This window comes from Brachypodium distachyon, chromosome 1 (genome assembly GCF_000005505.3).
Source record: "Brachypodium distachyon strain Bd21 chromosome 1, Brachypodium_distachyon_v3.0, whole genome shotgun sequence".
NCBI lineage: Eukaryota > Viridiplantae > Streptophyta > Magnoliopsida > Poales > Poaceae > Brachypodium > Brachypodium distachyon.
This window is the reverse complement of record NC_016131.3, coordinates 8,446,291-8,463,166: the sequence shown is the minus strand read 5'-3', so window position 1 is coordinate 8,463,166 and position 16,876 is coordinate 8,446,291. Positions and strand designations below refer to the sequence as shown.

General features: G+C 43.0%; 2 protein-coding genes across 2 annotated transcripts; both read right to left on the bottom strand.

Moving 5' to 3' along the window:
* Positions 1–790: 790 nt before the first annotated feature.
* Positions 791–9,920, bottom strand: LOC100842812. Its single transcript, XM_024456742.1, has 11 exons — positions 9,485–9,920; positions 8,664–8,781; positions 7,558–7,865; positions 7,354–7,485; positions 7,160–7,258; positions 6,447–6,969; positions 4,983–5,037; positions 1,828–1,967; positions 1,603–1,728; positions 1,392–1,518; positions 791–1,064 (listed from the first exon to the last, which is right to left on the bottom strand). The coding sequence occupies exons 1-11, from the start codon at positions 9,880–9,882 to the stop codon at positions 1,006–1,008; spliced, it is 2,085 nt and encodes a 694-aa protein (XP_024312510.1). The 5' UTR covers positions 9,883–9,920; the 3' UTR covers positions 791–1,005.
* A 648-nt stretch (positions 9,921–10,568) lies between these two features.
* LOC100831299 (cell division cycle-associated protein 7) lies at positions 10,569–12,661 on the bottom strand. Its single transcript, XM_003560710.4, has 8 exons — positions 12,440–12,661; positions 12,102–12,336; positions 11,845–11,998; positions 11,647–11,717; positions 11,462–11,539; positions 11,274–11,361; positions 11,087–11,142; positions 10,569–10,985 (listed from the first exon to the last, which is right to left on the bottom strand). Exons 1-8 carry the CDS (start codon positions 12,503–12,505, stop codon positions 10,915–10,917), a joined length of 819 nt encoding a protein of 272 aa, XP_003560758.1. The 5' UTR covers positions 12,506–12,661; the 3' UTR covers positions 10,569–10,914.
* Between the last annotated feature and the right edge of the window lie 4,215 nt (positions 12,662–16,876).

Sequence of the window (16,876 nt, the reverse complement as noted above, 5' to 3'; positions counted from 1 at the left end):
GGTTGAAGGGTGATTTTGTGAGCCAATGTTTTTGAAAGAAAATTAAATAGTTCATGTGTGTGTGGGGAGGTTGTAGAATGATAATCGGAAAAGGCTCGTCGAACAATGCGATCATTCGTGTTCCTTGCTAAATAGGACATATGGTAAAAAAAAATCTCTTGTTAATTTTCCACATGACAAAATTGGTCATGTTTTCGGCTAAAATTTTAGCATGATATTATTTCGTATCATTCCCTACTTTCCCTACATGCATGAGTTTTTCAGATTTTTAATACCCTAAAATGGTAAACTAGGGTAAGCACCATGTTAGACTGTTTTGGAATTCAGGGGTAACATAAATGTTTCGCTCTAGCATAGGGTTCGGGCCAAACACCCTTGTTCAAGGTCTAAAATGTATTTTGTTTTTCCAAATAACTACCGAGAAAAACTAAGTATATGTTCCCCTCTCTTTAAAAACAGAACTACGAATAGCAATCTTTTTGTAAGAATTGAGATTCTTTTTTTGTTTCAAACTTGGCAATAATGACATTCTTATTGCCCTATCCATTGGTCACTCCTTCATTTTGTGATCGATATTCTCAAATGCAATTTCGGTTGCTATATTGGAGTTTAGGACACACAAAAGCTACTCGTAACAAAATACCTATGGAGAGCAGCAAATGTAGTGTCATCCCGTGGTGTCTGCATGAAGTAAGCAAATGGTTTGCAGCTGCGTAAAAACCATCGTATCATTCCATGAAGTCCATGGAACCGATGCAGAAGAAAAAGAAGTTCTCAAGAACTAACAGAATGAGAAAGCAGGCACAATGGCTCTCAAATTTACTGAAACTGTTTCACCATTGTGCACACAAATTAACAAAGTTATCGGCATTTTATTGCGATAATAGAGCAGTTTAGATCGAATGTTGAGACTGGCGACGACCAAATTACATGATTTCCTGGATTTTCTCAGCTTCCGCATCTGATGCTACTCGGTGTAACACTGTACATTGCAATGCACATATCTTACATAATGACACATCTAATAGCTAGTCCTTTCTGTTCCACTCTTTGATCATCGTTACCTGCAGAAAAATCAGAGCAGGTTTAGAATCAGGAGTGATAACCAGGAAACATTCACCAGCACCGGAAAAAGATGGAACGCTAATTACCGTATTATGTAACTTCGGCCTGCATATTTTCATAACTAAGTTTATGCTGATTACAGCAAGTAATAAAGAAGATACTGATGGTAATTATCGTAAGTGGTTTGTTGCAAAAGCATGCAACAGAAACTGCATCAGCTTCTGGAGATTAAGAACTTCTTGCAGCTAGAACAACTTCACGTAAGTGGAGTTGTGGCTCCTCCAAGTAGATCTCAGCCACTGAAGCAACAATGAGAAGGACAATACCTTCATGAGGCTGGTGGAGCCTGCGATTCTGAGGGGCTGACATCTCCTTTTTTAAGCTGATCAGGATGTCCTCCATTGTATGTTCCCTTCGCCAGTTTCCAAGCATGGGAAATCGACTTGGATCAACCTAGAAAAGTAGCTCATGGTAAGTGCTAAGACAAACATCATTCCTCAACAACTTCACAATTTTATTTTTATTTTGCACGAGTACCATTCCAGTTTCTTGATTCACGCATGTCATATTGACCCTAGCCTGGAAGCGCACAGTAGGGGGTTTATCTGGATAATCTGTATCGCAGAACAGCTTCAATTGGTAGATTCGTCCCTCATGAACAGTCTGCAAGATATAAAAAAATGCAGTGATCAGTTGGTTTGAGCATACAGAAACAAATGCAGTTGATATCCACCAACTAGTAATGGGTATTTTACAACATACATTGGGTGGACCAATAATAGTTCCTGTCCAGGAGCGCATATATATATCATCAGCATCATCCATTCCATAGCTCACAGTTCCGTCACCAATGCCCTTCTCACCTCTCTCAAGCTCTTCTAACAGTCTAAAGTTTCTTGGAACTGCATAAGATAACAGTCAGTACAACAGAATAACCTATATATTATAAGCAACTCATTGAAGCAAGGTAAACATGAATCCGATCACATCATTCTGAATTCTAAAGAACGAAATAATAAAGGAAAAACACAATTCTGTAGTTTACTATATATTTTTGTAGAGATTTCTATTTTCCAAAAAAGTTATGCTTTTTCCAATTCTTATGATTATTAAACAGTCGCGCTTATAGTTTCAAAAGCTGTTTTAGAGGTTATAACTGGGTGTAGTAGTAATTTAACAATTGCAGTTTGAACATAAATTAACCATTCAAATAGCACAAAAATGTTATCTTTATGGGAAACTATGTTGTGTGCCCGCATCATAGATAACATAATTGGAACAAAAGAGAGAGAATGTAGCACCAGAAGTAACAGCAATAGCCTAGCATTGCAAGAGCTCCCACACACAAAAAATATATTGCAAGAGGGCTGCTTAATCTAATGCCATAACGACGCATAGCAACCCTCCTTTGTTTCGCTATGTGGCATATTTTTCTATGGCAGCATTCTTTTCATAAGAGCTAATTCGAGTTGCCTAGATGCAATACTTGCATTTTAGACCAATGCATAAGACCTTAGGGTCAACTTGTACGCAGGTGGCAGATGGCCCATGTTGTTAAACGAAAGAAGCATTTCGCCCACTGAAACGAAGATCAGTAGAACTGTAACATGCTTGGGAAATCGAGGGATTAGGGTTTGATCGCAGGAAGTAGGGGTGCTCTACGGGAGGACAAGGCTTCTAATCTCGTTGCCCCATGGCAGGGATAGGTGACGCACAAGGCGCAAGGGGTAGCAAGGGTTTGGATTTTTTTATTGCTTGCTTTACTGATTGACTAGGGTGGACTATAAATAGCCCTTACAAACTTGGAGACCAAGCTGGACTCTTACAGAATTGTAATCAAACTCCTAATAGACTCATAGCAGAATTAGAAACAGTAGGGAAAACCTTCCTCGGGACGAAACATTTCCATCTCCAAGTCCAGACTCTTAATTACTTAAAATAACTAAGTTGACTTGGACCCTGGGTCGTTGCCCGACCTGGACCTGCGCCTGTAGGTGTGCCCCCACATGACAACAACATTGGCTATCGAGTCAATAGTTGTTTGAAGCTTTCAATATTGGTTGACAGGCCTGATTGTCCAAGCTGAAGCATCTAAAATAAACTGATTTAGTGGACTTCAAGTTTTCAGTTCTTCAATGATGAGATACACTCTTAATCGATGGACATCTCTTCATGAGTTGTGTGTTTGGTAGACAAGTATGCGTTAAGGTTTCATCCTGGAAAAATTGGATGTTGGTTCCATCCCAACTTGTCACATGCTAGGTTTGGTAATTGGTTCAAGGATTGAAGAGCGAGGGTAGGCCCACCATATTACAGAGGAAAAGATGGATAGAACTTAGAAGGGATGAACTGTTAGATCGTTGCTAGTTCAAGGATTGAAGAGCGAGGGTAGGCCCACCATATTACAGAGGAAAAGATGGATAGAACTTAGAAGGGATGAACTGTTAGATCGTTGCTAGTTAATAATTCTCATTGCTTGGTATGGCATTTCTGTTTATACTGATGGTTTTTTAGGGCGACATATGTAAACTAACTGGAGACCTATCTTATCTCTTAGGAAATTAACCTTATTTATCCTAGCCTTACTTATATATAATCTGCTTACGTCCAAGTTATTCTTTTATTGAGCTATGCCCTCACACAGCTGGCCACAAGCAGCACGTCAAGTATAACACGTTATTGGGAATCAATGTGAAAATGAGTGCCCATGCCAGGTAGGAAGGAACTTGGTGCTATGATCGTATAGTTGGAACTTACAGGAGTGAAACCGGATAACTTTTCATAATAACGTTTACATGCTAAGCAGTGTCCATTGCATCATACGTAGGCAGAGGGCCCACGAGCATGAAATACTTTCCTAGATATGTCGTTGTCAGTGTTTTGAGTTTTGCTGTGATTTGTCCTACAACCCAAGCTCAGTTTGTGTTTGAAAAAAAAAACACAAGACAGTCAATAAAGGGACAAAAGAACGGGCAAAGCTTGACTGACTCGGAATTTGGCATCACTGGGGCCAACATCTTAGGTACGTCGGTTAGGAGTTTTAAGTGATGAATCATGTTTCTAAGTATAGAGAAAGGACAAACAGACCTTCCATCTAATATAACTCTTAGGAGTGATCTTTACACTTTATTTGCTTCAAAATTCAGAAACATTCGTTAGTCTGCAATGGATATCCAAAATCGTAATATTGTTCTATCCAAACATACCCTAAGAGTGGGTTGTGATTCTAAATGAGCAGCACTAAAGTATAAATAGGAATCCTAGATATAGACAATGGCGTAAGGATACTAAAAGGTGTCCAGATCATAGGTTGTCTTGAATATCATGAAGTTGCATAAAAAAATCTAAGATAATCATAATGTGAAACTAATTGACGTCCAGCCAACAAATCCAGCTGCCCCCCCTAAATCCATACAGGTCCATCATAAAACTGTGCCAACAATTGAGGACCTCATCAATTCCTGGATTTGGCATAAAGGAACAAACATCTCAACCAAGTTTCACACCAGTGAGAACGGTGAATTGGGCCTCAGCAACAACTCTAGACCGTTTCGCAGACCGATCTCTGGTCCATCAACCTGATACCTTATCCAAAATCAACCCAGCATGACGACTTTCCAGTATTTCACCTTTGCTACAACCCCTCATGGAATGATGGTTTCATGGTAGTGCTACCATGAAATACTGGAAAACTAATCAGACCACCAGAAACCCAGCCTAATCCAGCAATCCCTCCGCTCCCTCCCCGTTACTTAAATCACCTAAAAAATCCGGCCCAAAAATCCAAGAACCCTTGACTTCTTGGCGAATGGCGAGGACGAACGGAACCCACACCTTGCCACCCGAATCTCAAGCAAGTTCTACAAGAAGCGGTTCGTAAATCGTAAGAGGTACACGGCGAACAGGGAGAAACTCACCGACGACCCCAGCGGATCCCTCGGACCCCATAGCGAACCCCTCTTCCTCCTCCAGCTGCAACTGCTACCCCGCCCTGGAATCCCTGAGTTGCACTAGACGCGGAGGTTACTGAGCTTCAAGGACAGCGAATATTCGAAGACCCGCGTGGAGTCCTTGGGATTGGGGGAGAAGGAAAGAGAAGCTCAGCGAGGGAGAGAAAGAACTGGGGCCAGGACAGCACGAAAGGGCGAGAGCCCAAGTTGTGATAGGGTTGGAGAATAATTTGGCTGCCCGCAAAGCAGTTTTCGTGCCACCGCAATCTTTAAACATGTTTTGATTTCGTAATTAATGGCCTAATTTATAGTACTTTTTTCTACAAACTGAGGCAAGTTAAACAAAATGTCATGAAAAATTGTGAGTAAATGATTTATCTTTCGGCTGCGGATTGATCGGGTGTGGTTTGCGCACGTTTTCCTCTCTATTTCTCATATTTCTTATCGCGGGACATCTTGTCTCCTCACTCTTCTTTTTGTTTACCCCATCTCGCAAGAGCCCTTCTCCTCATCAACCCTCCCAGTTTTCTCCATCGTCTCCTCTTTCCTCCTAACACCATGAGGGCCCTCATGGTGAGCTAGCTTGAAAATGTGATTCTTCATGGTGCCACGCTCGGAAAAGCGTTTGGACCATGGGGAATGGGTTCGTGGTCCGACAAGGCTGCGGTGAGTCGAATTTGTAGTCGACTAGCCCAGAGGGGTAATGTCAGGTGCCTCCATTGTTGATGGATAAAGGTTAGTCAGTTTGAAATTTTTGTAGGGCTACATTTGTTTTTGATATGCTACAAATACTTATATCTTAGTCGTTGCATATGCATGAATGAGGTATTGCAGTCACTCAGCAGTATGTTATGAAGGGTTTCATATATGCTGCAAACATTTTTTTAATGTTCTCTTGTGCATGTTGCATGCATTATTTTTCATGCTCTGTGAGTTCCAAGCAATTTTCTGTATTTTTATTTGCAACGAAATAGGGCTTTGTTGCATACCTACTATGAAGGGTTTGAGCTGTTTTTGTTATACCTTGCAGGATATGTTTTCAAAATTGTATCTTGCATTTTCTTAAAGAAATAATGTAGCATTTGAAAATTCTTGTTGAGCATTCATCTATTCCTAGAGAGATACTCATGATTTTGGATGTCCCTACAAAAGGATCCTACTGGTGCCAGCATGAGCAGGGAGAATCAAGGGCAAAATAAATAAATTAGATGGATACCCTAACATGTACTGTAGGAAACTCTAAGTATGCGATAAATGTTGTTCCCATAGATAACACGATCTTACAGAAGTTGCTGGCAAATAAAATAATAGTATAGTGAAGATCTCATGTGAAAGATGATCTTTGACTGAATTTTATACCTCTGAAAAGTGGTAAAGTTACATAGTATGAAAATTTCACAAATTATCGCCATTTACAAAAAAAATGGTTTATGATCTATTCAGGTTTCTATTATTAGTCCCACCAGAAAACCATGACGAAATCTCGTCGTCATCATCAGATTCAGCAATCTCCATGCTTCTCGGAACACGAACAGAAGACAGGTTACTTTCTTCTGATACCTTTGTTGGAAGCCCTTTGTTTCCCATGGACATCTCTTGCTTCCATTTTTCCCTCTCAAGAGGTTCTTGGGAAATAGCAGTCCTGCCCCCAACAATGGGAAAACTGTCAAGGAATTTGTAGTCCTTGTGTATTCGAAGCATGCTGTCCTCACTGTCATCATCCCTTTCCTCAGAGCTCCAGAAATCTGAATCTTCATCAGATAGTGGATCCTTCTTTTGCAGAATTTGCCGCCTTCTTGATTGGATGCCATCTTCAACAAATGAAATAGTAGGAGGCTTATTCTGTTCTAAATCATTATGTGGTTCAATATTATCTTGGCTGTTTAATGATTTTGGTCTTTTCCAACCACATCTCAAGCAGAATGCATTCCTCTTGAAGTTCAGATAATTACACCTGTCATAGATCACTCGATATATTGTTATGTTGATCTTATGATAGTAAACTACAAGGTAATATCACAATGCAGGAAGGTTAGCTCGACATTTTCAATACCATTTCCCCTATGTTCTATCTCGACATTAGACATCAAAACAATGCAATGGATGTGCGCATTCAATGATATACAGTAAAAATAATCACTCACGAGACACACTCCCATTCTCCTGGATTGAGCAAACGGTTTGTTGGTTTGTCATGGCATTGCAAGCATCGTGTATTCTTTGCGAAATTCAAAAAGTTGCACCTGAAAAATGTAAGATCATTACAGTTGAGAAAGAGGAACAGTGCCCTCCATCCAAGTCAATCTTAATCATAAACTGGACTAGTTCGCAGCCTCACCTGTTGCATATCCAGTCACCCTTTTTCAGGGGTAGATGCTCTTGGTCCTCATGCAGTAACCGGTATCTCTCTTGAAATTCACCATCACAACGCAAACATTTGATATTTTTTGCAAAGTTCAGGAAGTGGCACCTGGAAATAAACACAAGCTTTATTCTTTTTGAAGGAAAACACAACATGGTAAATATCAATGTTCTGACATACTTGGGACAATTCCAATCACCCTGCTTCATGGGTACAGCAGATTGACGTTTTGACGTACGCGGTGCAGCTTTATCAGTTCTGGAACCAGGTCCCTTAGAATCGAGCTCGACAATCTCATTAAGTAGCTTCTTTACGGATTCTTTCACAGTTTTGTCTAGGCATGCTCTGTTCCCCATATTACCAGTAATGATATCGAGACCATAAGTCAGAAGGATGCGCATAACATCCACACTTCTGCCAACTTCCTCCTTCCTAGCTCTTATGTATGCCCTCTCACAACTTCCCCTTAAATTGCATTGGCTGCAAATCTGTCGCTCTGTCAACGTAAGAGGATGCTGGAGGTGTGCTATATACAACATAGGTTTATGACACATGATTAAAGCAATCAAAATGTTCACATGTAAGCAAAATTGCTGATCCAGTAAGGAGAATAAGATTGCGCCAGCAGCATGGCAGGTTGGCAACTGAAAGCACGGTTCGAGGCAAGCAAAGTGAACATCGTCTCCAGCATGGCAACTGAAGGCACAGTTCTTGCAAAGAAAAGCGTATATTGCCTTTGCAGATATATATGAAATGGAAATGTTGAAAGCAAAGTCTCATAAATTTAATCTTAAGTAGTAGCCCTCGCAGAAGTTAAAAGGAAACATCAATAACTGCTACAATTTTCCTAGTTTGCAGCATAAGATCTTTCAACATTTTAGGTTGGATTCTAAATTATAATTTAAGAACACACAACATGTTTTCTCAAGCTCATACACATTGATTGAGTGAAACAAAGTGGACAAAAGGTTAACAGCTTTGCAACTTTTCACCTTGTAACTGTAGTCAAAGATATAAATGGTGCATTTTATAAGCAAACAGATCAAAATACTTCTACTTATTTGCCATTATCTGAAGTCTGAGATATCATGAACTTCATTAAGTCTAAAAGGCTTTGTGCGCATGTAGTTTTCATATATGTCCTTGCATCTGACAGTTTTGAGTGTTTGATTCTCTTGGTTAAAGAAACAATTTATTGGTTCATATTTTTTCTAGAATATTTGTACAAGAAGACAATTTTAAAATTAAACTGATATAGAAAAACAAGGTAAATAAACAGAAATTACCTCTCCTTCGTCAAGTCCAACATGAGCACGTAATCGCTTCCCAGAATTAACAACTTTCCTGTCAATGCTGGGGCACCCACCCTGCAGAGCAATCTGAATATCCCATCTGGATAGATACCTGCAACAGCAGAGTTTCAATTTTACATGCATGACACAAGGATATTGGAATGACTCCACTCATTTAGGGTTCTCGTAATTGAGTGTGGTGAGTGGCAACTGAGGAGGCCAACAAAACTACCGCTCCTATACTGGCTAAAACCTTGTCCTGAAATTGCATATATTGACTCGTGCATCTCTCTACAGTTGTAGAACATGTTGATTGTTGAGCACCCAATATATTTTCACTCAGTCGTTTTTTCAGATTCTTTGAAATTACTTCCTCCGATCTAAGTACAAAATCTGAGACACTTATTATGGATCGGAGGGAGCACTTAATGATATTTAGCTCAAACTTATACACTGATACTAGTAGTTAGCACTGTTTACCAAACCCCACAAAAAAAACACTATAGTAGCTGTGATCTAGGAGATTTTCATGAAGAGTGCATATCAGCAATTTGGTATAGCTTTCAGGAGATATAATCAGTGCTGCATTTGTTAACCAGAATACAGCTACGAAAGCCAAATTTTGTCCCTCTGGGACACACTTAACCACCTTCCATGCATTCTGTGAGGGACAAAGAAGGCAGCGCAAGCTGCTGGCACATTTCAGCAAACATCTCGCGTGCAGCTAAACAATAGGCCCAGACAATGACAGCGGGCTCGAAGCACGCCGTCCCAGACTCAAGGAAGCACGATTCCTCCAAGCTCAGCCAGCTCACCTGATGAGGTCCGGGCGCTCGCGCCCGAAGCGGAGGCAGGCGGTGCGGATAAGGTTCGAGTCCTTGGACGGCGCGGCGCCGGCGAAGGCGGAGGGGTCGAGGTGGCCCCTCTGGAGGAGGAGCTCCATCAGCGCCACCCACTCCGTCCACGGGTGGGCGATTTCCACGGCCTCCGGTTTGCCCACTGTGAGAACGCCGCCACTTCCCGGCTCTTCGGTTACCCGCCATTGGTCCCGGGGTGATGGTTGAGTTGGTGCTGGTGGGTGGGAGAGGTCGAGGTCCTCGAGCTCGGAGCGGAGAAAGGCGAGCCTGGGGTCCGGTGCGGGGGGAGGCAGGCGGAGGTGGGAGAACCGCCGGAGTGCACTGAGCGCGGCCGCGGGGGTGAGGCGACGGTACATTTGTTTTGTTGCTGCTCCGGCTCGGTTTCAGTTTGCTCGCCTCTCGTGTAGTCTTTTTTCTTTAGGGGGGCTCTCGTGTAGTCGTGTGGATCGACGAGGCCCTTTCTCTATGAGGTCCAATCTAAACATCTTGTCTGGCCCAACTAGAGCTGATACTGTTGGGATTTTATCGCCTGGGCTCTCGTGACACGATCGGTTGTAGACGGACTTTGGTTTGAGTACAGCACGGTGCTGATCTTGGCATTTTTTTTCTTTCTATAGAGCAAACCAAGACACGCATCATTTCCACTGAAATAAAAGTTTTTTTTCAAACAATGCACACGTTCACACATCACTTTGTTCTTCCTTTTCCCCGACTGAAAATCAGGACACATTTGATTCTACTACCTCCCTCCGTTAAATGTAAGAAGTTGTACTACATCTGGGACAAATAATATGGGATGGAGGGAGTATTAACATCTAGAATTTAATACTTTCTCCGTCCAACAAAGGATGTCTCAACATTGAATAAATTTGAATGCACCTATACACTAAGTCATGTCTAGATACATCTTGACAAATTTAAGACATCTTTTGTTGGACGGAGAAAGTAATAAAACTAATTTAAAGTCATAAGTGTTGATGGATTTTCTATAAACTTGGTCACAATTTTAAAAGTTTGACTTCAAACAAAGGCAGGACTTGAGTGCACAAGTGATAGTTTAGGAGTCATGATCCAGGAATGCCACAACAGACATGGTAAAGACCATCGTCCACATCTGATTCCAGTTTACTTCCTTCCAAATCCAGACACAAACATATGCATGGGCGACACAAAATCAACCCTTCCATCTTTCAGCAAAACGGATCTCTCACTATCTAAGGACATCAGGTTTCTTAGCTGGACATTCTTCAGCACAGAATCGGCAACTCATTTCTACACTAGCTTCTCTTCTAAGATGATTAGATACTCCCAACAAAAGCAACAAATCATCACCATCATTACTAGAATCGTGTGAGCAGGGAAGAAATTCCAGGCAGTCATCGTCGTCTTCAAAATGCTCTGCTGCGCTTCAGCTGGTCCATGAGGAGGTGAGCGACCGACTCATACCCTTGCTCCCGCGCTGTTGCAATGTCAAATTAAGTAAAAACAAAATACAGAGGCTCAGCTGATAGAGGAAGGAGAAACAACATATGAATGTATCTGGTGTAGAACTAGAATTACCGTCAAATATGGCGATCCCGGTAGGTGCTATCTTCCTCTTCTTCAAGCAGATGGAACTGCATCATTTTTCATCATAAATTGAGCAAGTGAGCATATATAACCATACACATACACACATTCCTTCAATGCAAGGCTGCAATTTGGGAACATTCTGGCAGTCTAATTATTCCAGTAGAAGTTCTCTCACCTGTTGCATATCCAGAATTTCTTGATGCCCTTCTCCTCAATGCAGTGAGGGCACATCCAGTTCTTGTTCTTCCTGACCTCTTCCATCTCTGCCACGGTGCCAACACGTCTCAAAATCAGCAGTCTTGCGAGTATTATTCACCAAGAAGAACGATGACATTTGTAATTAGTTGACAGCGTTGTGCTTACCTTCGCCGTACCTAACTTTAAGGCAGGCACGACAGAGTATCCCGTTCGACGAATGGCAGGAGGAGCAGTCCGTCTTCCCTGTCAAAGAACAAAGATTGATCAAATCGAAGTGAATCTGCTATATTTAGCTGGCTGCATATAATTCAGAAAAGGAGGCAGGGTGGTATCTTCGCAGCTTGTTGTACCTATGCATGGCTGTTCGAAGTCACCTTCCCCGCAGCGCTTGCAGTCCTCCTCCCCGCACAGCTTCTTCTGCCTTTGATCAGACGACAGCAAGCTCAATTAGTAAGCTAATCAGAAACTTTGGTTCTGTGTGTTCATGCCCCAGAACACAATTAGGAGCAGTGACACGTGCTGATAATGATATAAATCTACCATTCTACCTGCAGAAATGGCAGCAGATCCCAAGAAGAGAGTCGTACACGGCCCCCCTCCCCTTGCTGTCGCACCGCCTCTCCTGAAGCACCCGCAGCCTCTGCTTGTCGATCACCACCACCGCCTTCTTCTTCTCGTCCTCCTCTTCCTCTGCATACTTTCCTACGCGACGATGAAGGAAACTAAGTCCTCACTTCGTACAACGCCAATCGGCCCGGGCCATGGCAAAAGCAGGGTGTGCGGAGACAAGAAGGGGGGCCTAAACCTTTGTAAGGCAGCGCCTTGTGCTCCACGGACTGCCCGTTCAGCCGGGCGGAGAAGCGGCGGCCTGTCGTGGTCGTGGCAGCGATCAGGCGGCCGGAACGGCGGAGCGGGGTGAGGACCAGCGGCGGCTTGGGGCTCTTCCTCGGGGTGACGCTTCCGGCGCGGCGGGTCGAGGCGGACGCGATGGCGCTGAGCTCCCCGGTGCAGCGAAGCAGGCCGAGCATCTCCATCCGGGCCTGCACGAGTCCCCAGGTTTCCAAGAATCGTCAGCGGCGGTCAACACCATGACCTGCGAGGAAATTTTCAAGATTTGGGAGATCGATCGATGCTTGCGGGTACCTTGTTCTCGGAGATGCGGGCCTCGCGGACGCTCTCGTAGTCGGACTTGTCGCCCAGCCTTCCCATGGCGACAGCGGCGGGTTTCAGTGGTCGGCTGCGGCGCGACCGGCGTGGTTGCTCTGGATCTGACCGGGCTAGCTGTGGCTGTGCGTTGGCCGACGAGCGACGGCAAGATGTGAAATTCGAATGCAAGGGGGTAACGGCTATGTTTTGTGGGATGCGCTGGAGTGGGGCGTGGTTTTGTCAGCACTCAGCAGACGGCACTTTTTTTTTTTGTCTCGAACGAACTTCTCATCAGCAACAGCGAAGCAAGAATTTCATTTCAAAAGAATACTCAAACAAGACAAGTCGTTGAGCCCAAAATGATGCCACATTTATGATTTATCTGCTAGAGACAGGATTTTTTACACTAGAGCACACTACTCCTCCCTATCCCATCCGTCCGCTCTGCCTCGAGATTCGCGCCCATACCACACAGTGAAAACTGCCGTTGGGTCCCACTCCCCATCTCCCTTCTTCCCCAACTTCTTCCCCAGCCCGTGAATCCCGTCTCCTCCCTTCCCCGTCTCCACGGAATACAAGGCTGCGCGCGCGGCGGTGGAGGCGGCGACGGCAGCGGTCCAGCACGCGGCGGCGGCGGCGGCTCCGTTCCATGGCAAAATCACGTGCAGCTTCGATCCATGGCAGCGGCCATGTGGGGGCGGCGGCGCAGGCCGGCACGCCATGCGGTGGCGGCGTCTCTGGGCGGCGCGCCATGTGGTGGCGGCGGCGCGGCCATGCGGTGGAGGCGGCGGCAGGCGGCGGCGGCAGCGGCGTGCGGCGGGCCATGTGGCAGCGGGCAGCGGCAGGCCATGTGGTGGCGACGGCGGCAGGCATCGTGCCCCGTGCTTCCGGCGAGCCACTTTTTTTCCTTTCAGCGCACTGTAGAAGGTGGAGTAGTGCGCTCGAGAGTAATTGAAGCTTCCCCTTGTCTGCTAATGACTTATGTAGTTATTATCTGAAAATAGTACGGAGTCTAGCAATGAACTCTTTAATTAATTCTCCATATTATATATCTGAAGTAATAATATTGACACATCCGAGTCGGTTAATACGGCCAACTACTCTCTCTTTTTCAAATATGTATATTCTTGATTTGTCCTATACCAAGTTTGTAGAACAATATACCAACATTTATAACTCTAATGGTTTAATGAACTTAGTCAAGCTCTAAGAAGTCTCACTTTTACAACAAAGTACAACATCTTATATTTAAGAAGGAAAGAATTACTTGATATTCCCTCCATTTCACAAAGAATGGCACGCACGCATTTCAAGATTTTGCTTTGACCGACAATTAGACTAATGATTTGAGGCTTATGTGTTACAAAAATTATATCATTGGATTCGTATTTCAAAAACCTTTTCAACAATATAAAATTTGTAACATATAATCTACATACAATTGGTCTAATCATTGGTCAAAGTTCGACCTCGAAAAGCGTGGGCGCCATTCTTTGTGAAATGAAGGGAGTGTTGTCTATATTTTGATACCAACAACCTCGCTTAAAATCAACGATGACACTGCACATGTTTCTCATCACTTTCTTCTTCCTGGGTTGTGACCAGCTAGATCCCCATGAGCTCACCCTACTGGTCTCTATGTCGCCCCCGATGATTTGTTGTACATTCCCAGGGCTACCAAATGATGAGTAAGGAAGTACTAGTATCACCTCCTGAAGTCCTCCTCCTAGACAGAGAACAAATGTTCGGTGCATTTACAAGGGGTCGTGGAGAAGGGGGTGTCTATGCACTCGGAACACTTTGTTCTTGAGTCTATGATGAATGATGACTTTTCTTCTTGATATATAACCATGGGACAGTGACCCCTATAATTTTTAGGCGGTAGTCCATGATGACGAAGAAGGGTGATGGCCAATAGTTTGAGTTACCCATAGGTTAGACCAATGAAGGGAAGATGTCTGTCTGGTGACTGGTGGCACCTCACTATGCATGACGGTTCGGCACAACTTGGTATAAGGTGACCTGGGAAGGATTTGTTTGAATGGCGAAGAAGTTGAAGGAAACATGCGTGGATGACTAGAGAAGGGAGAAACGCAAGAGAACCGAGACTCCGAAAATGACGTACTAGATGAGTCAAATCTTATCCATATATGCATGACACACTGGTTGTAGTAGAGACATGTAGGTAGAGTCCAAGCTGAAATCTTAGTTCCACTCATCGTGGAAGCTACCGTCATCCTTCTAGTCCCCACCCCTGGCTGTGTACATCGATTGATGCAGAGGCCGGAAATCTTTTCCCCTTTTCGAAAAAAATCCTTCTCGTCCCCGCCCCTTTTCGTACGGGGCTTCCCATTAAATGTCTTATTATCGTTTTTTCTTATACTTTTGTCTATCATTTCTACCTTACGTTAATGTTTTCTATTTATGTCTTATCTCTGTGTTTCACCATAGACCTTTTTCCCCATATGGCTTTGTAAAACGCTAAGCTAATATTTGTTTCTTTACCCAGATATATTATTCCTGCTAAAATTATATTTTGTCCGATTGCGAAAAAAAAAGTTTAACAGAAGTAACTCTATCATGTTCCTAGGTGGGATATACACCATTTTTAACAAGTTAGAAAACATTTTTCCACGGAGAAAAACAAAATTTATTGTGCAACATTTCTAGTGAGTTAGATGAACCTTTTTCATCTAAAAGACAAGAACATTTTATAAGGATTTTGAAAGAACGTTTTTCCTACAGATTTCTTTATGTACCAAAACACTTTTTACTATGCTGAAGGCTTTATTTGATATGCATGACCGTTGGCATTAGGAATTTTTATAAACGACCATAACATATTTTATTTATTTTACAGTACAATTTCTAAAATTTCTGTAACAAACATTCGAAATACGATTTACTAATTATATTATTAAAACTTGATATATTTTATATAAATATGGCTAGGACGACCGGTTAGATTATATTGCTGACTCGTGTGTTCCTCGTCATTGCGCTTCGTATACAACAGAGTGCCAGTAGCGTGGAGGTGTTCGGATACAACAACGTGGGTGCAAATAAATCTCCACCAAATTACGTTCTCCATCTTATAAGGCTTATAATATTCTTTTGGACAAACGATCCGACTATATTGTTGTCATACAACTCGTTTCTCCTTACATTTTCTCCGCACTATCTCCACTCACACGTTCTATTAAAACATGCCGCCAGAAAATATTGTTACAAGCCACCGCTGGCCAGTAGGATCACTTGACCCACTGCCATCGATCTTTACCACACTATTATTGTCGTTGTTACATACGTGTTTCCCTTGAACACGAAAGCCGTGAGAGCCATCACAACATGTAGTGTGACCCGAGCGCAGCGTGCACACCATCGTCTACCTTCATTCACCCTACATTTTCTCCATGTCGTCCCCACTCACACGCTCTCCTCCCTGTCTCTTGTTCTCTCAAGTCAAGAGAAGTGTTTGTCTCGATCTTCTCCTTCCCAAGCTTCCGCTTGAGCTGGCGCACTCGGCGAGCTGTCACAAAATGTTGTTATGGCCCATCTATGACTAGTAGTGCCACTCGGCCCAGTGTCATAAGTCTTTTACACACTATTACTATTACTATTTCTGTTACGATCGTACTTAGCCGGCGTAGCACGCAGACTCGGCACATAAGAAGATGCAATGTGACCAAGGCGCGACTCAAGGGGAGAAATCAGGAAGAATTTGTCTATATGATATTTACCCCCCAATGCATACAATCTTACACTCACCTCTGCAAAAGCAAAGCTCAAGTTTGATTAAGTTCTAAACCTTAAGATGTTTCGGTGACAGAGCTACAACTCCATGCTTACTATTAGTTGAAATTCAGGTTCTGCAAAAGTGTATTTATAATAAATCTTGTGAGAATTGTGCGAAGACGTTTGAGTTCAAGGCCGTCCTATATTTTTTTTATGCTTGTTTCTCGTGTGATGAGGCTTTAGAGAATAGACAGTTTTACGCATGTGTTGTGAGCGTCTGCGATTGTACTGTGTTCCTAAAAAAAGGACAGTTTACCTTCTCACATCGTGGGATCGATACGCAATACTCATCGAAAAGTACTACATTGATCTCCTACACTTGTGGGTTATCACGTGCCTACATGAGAATGTATAGATATACTGAATTTTGACTATAACCATCTTTACCACGTACCACCTCATGCATACGGTCTCACGGACACTCAAACAAAGTTGACAACTCTACTTACTATTAGTCGAACTTCCTGGCTTTGCAAAAGCGTATATTCATAACCAACTTTAATTTTTACATGAAAAGGGCCACACCTTTGTTCCATTATCATACGACAAAAAAAACAAGATTTTGCAGTTAGGTTAGAGGAAATATGACATTAACACCCACATGACTCTGAAAACTGGCTAAACAAAGCCAACATAACA

Bases quoted from the DNA above. Each gene is read 5' to 3' on its own strand.
- LOC100842812 (XM_024456742.1), bottom strand. From the start codon at position 9,882: ATGTACCGTCGCCTCACCCCCGCGGCCGCGCTCAGTGCACTCCGGCGG. The intron at 7,866-8,663 runs GTAATTTCTGTT...ACAGAGCGACAG, and splicing joins TTGGACTTGACGAAGGAGAG to ATTTGCAGCCAATGCAATTT. The intron at 7,486-7,557 runs GTATGTCAGAAC...GTTTATTTCCAG, and splicing joins GGTGATTGGAATTGTCCCAA to GTGCCACTTCCTGAACTTTG.
- LOC100831299 (XM_003560710.4), bottom strand. From the start codon at position 12,505: ATGGGAAGGCTGGGCGACAAGTCCGACTACGAGAGCGTCCGCGAGGCC. The intron at 11,540-11,646 runs GTACAACAAGCT...GTTCTTTGACAG, and splicing joins CTTCGAACAGCCATGCATAG to GGAAGACGGACTGCTCCTCC. The intron at 11,143-11,273 runs GTGAGAGAACTT...AAAATGATGCAG, and splicing joins AAATTCTGGATATGCAACAG to TTCCATCTGCTTGAAGAAGA.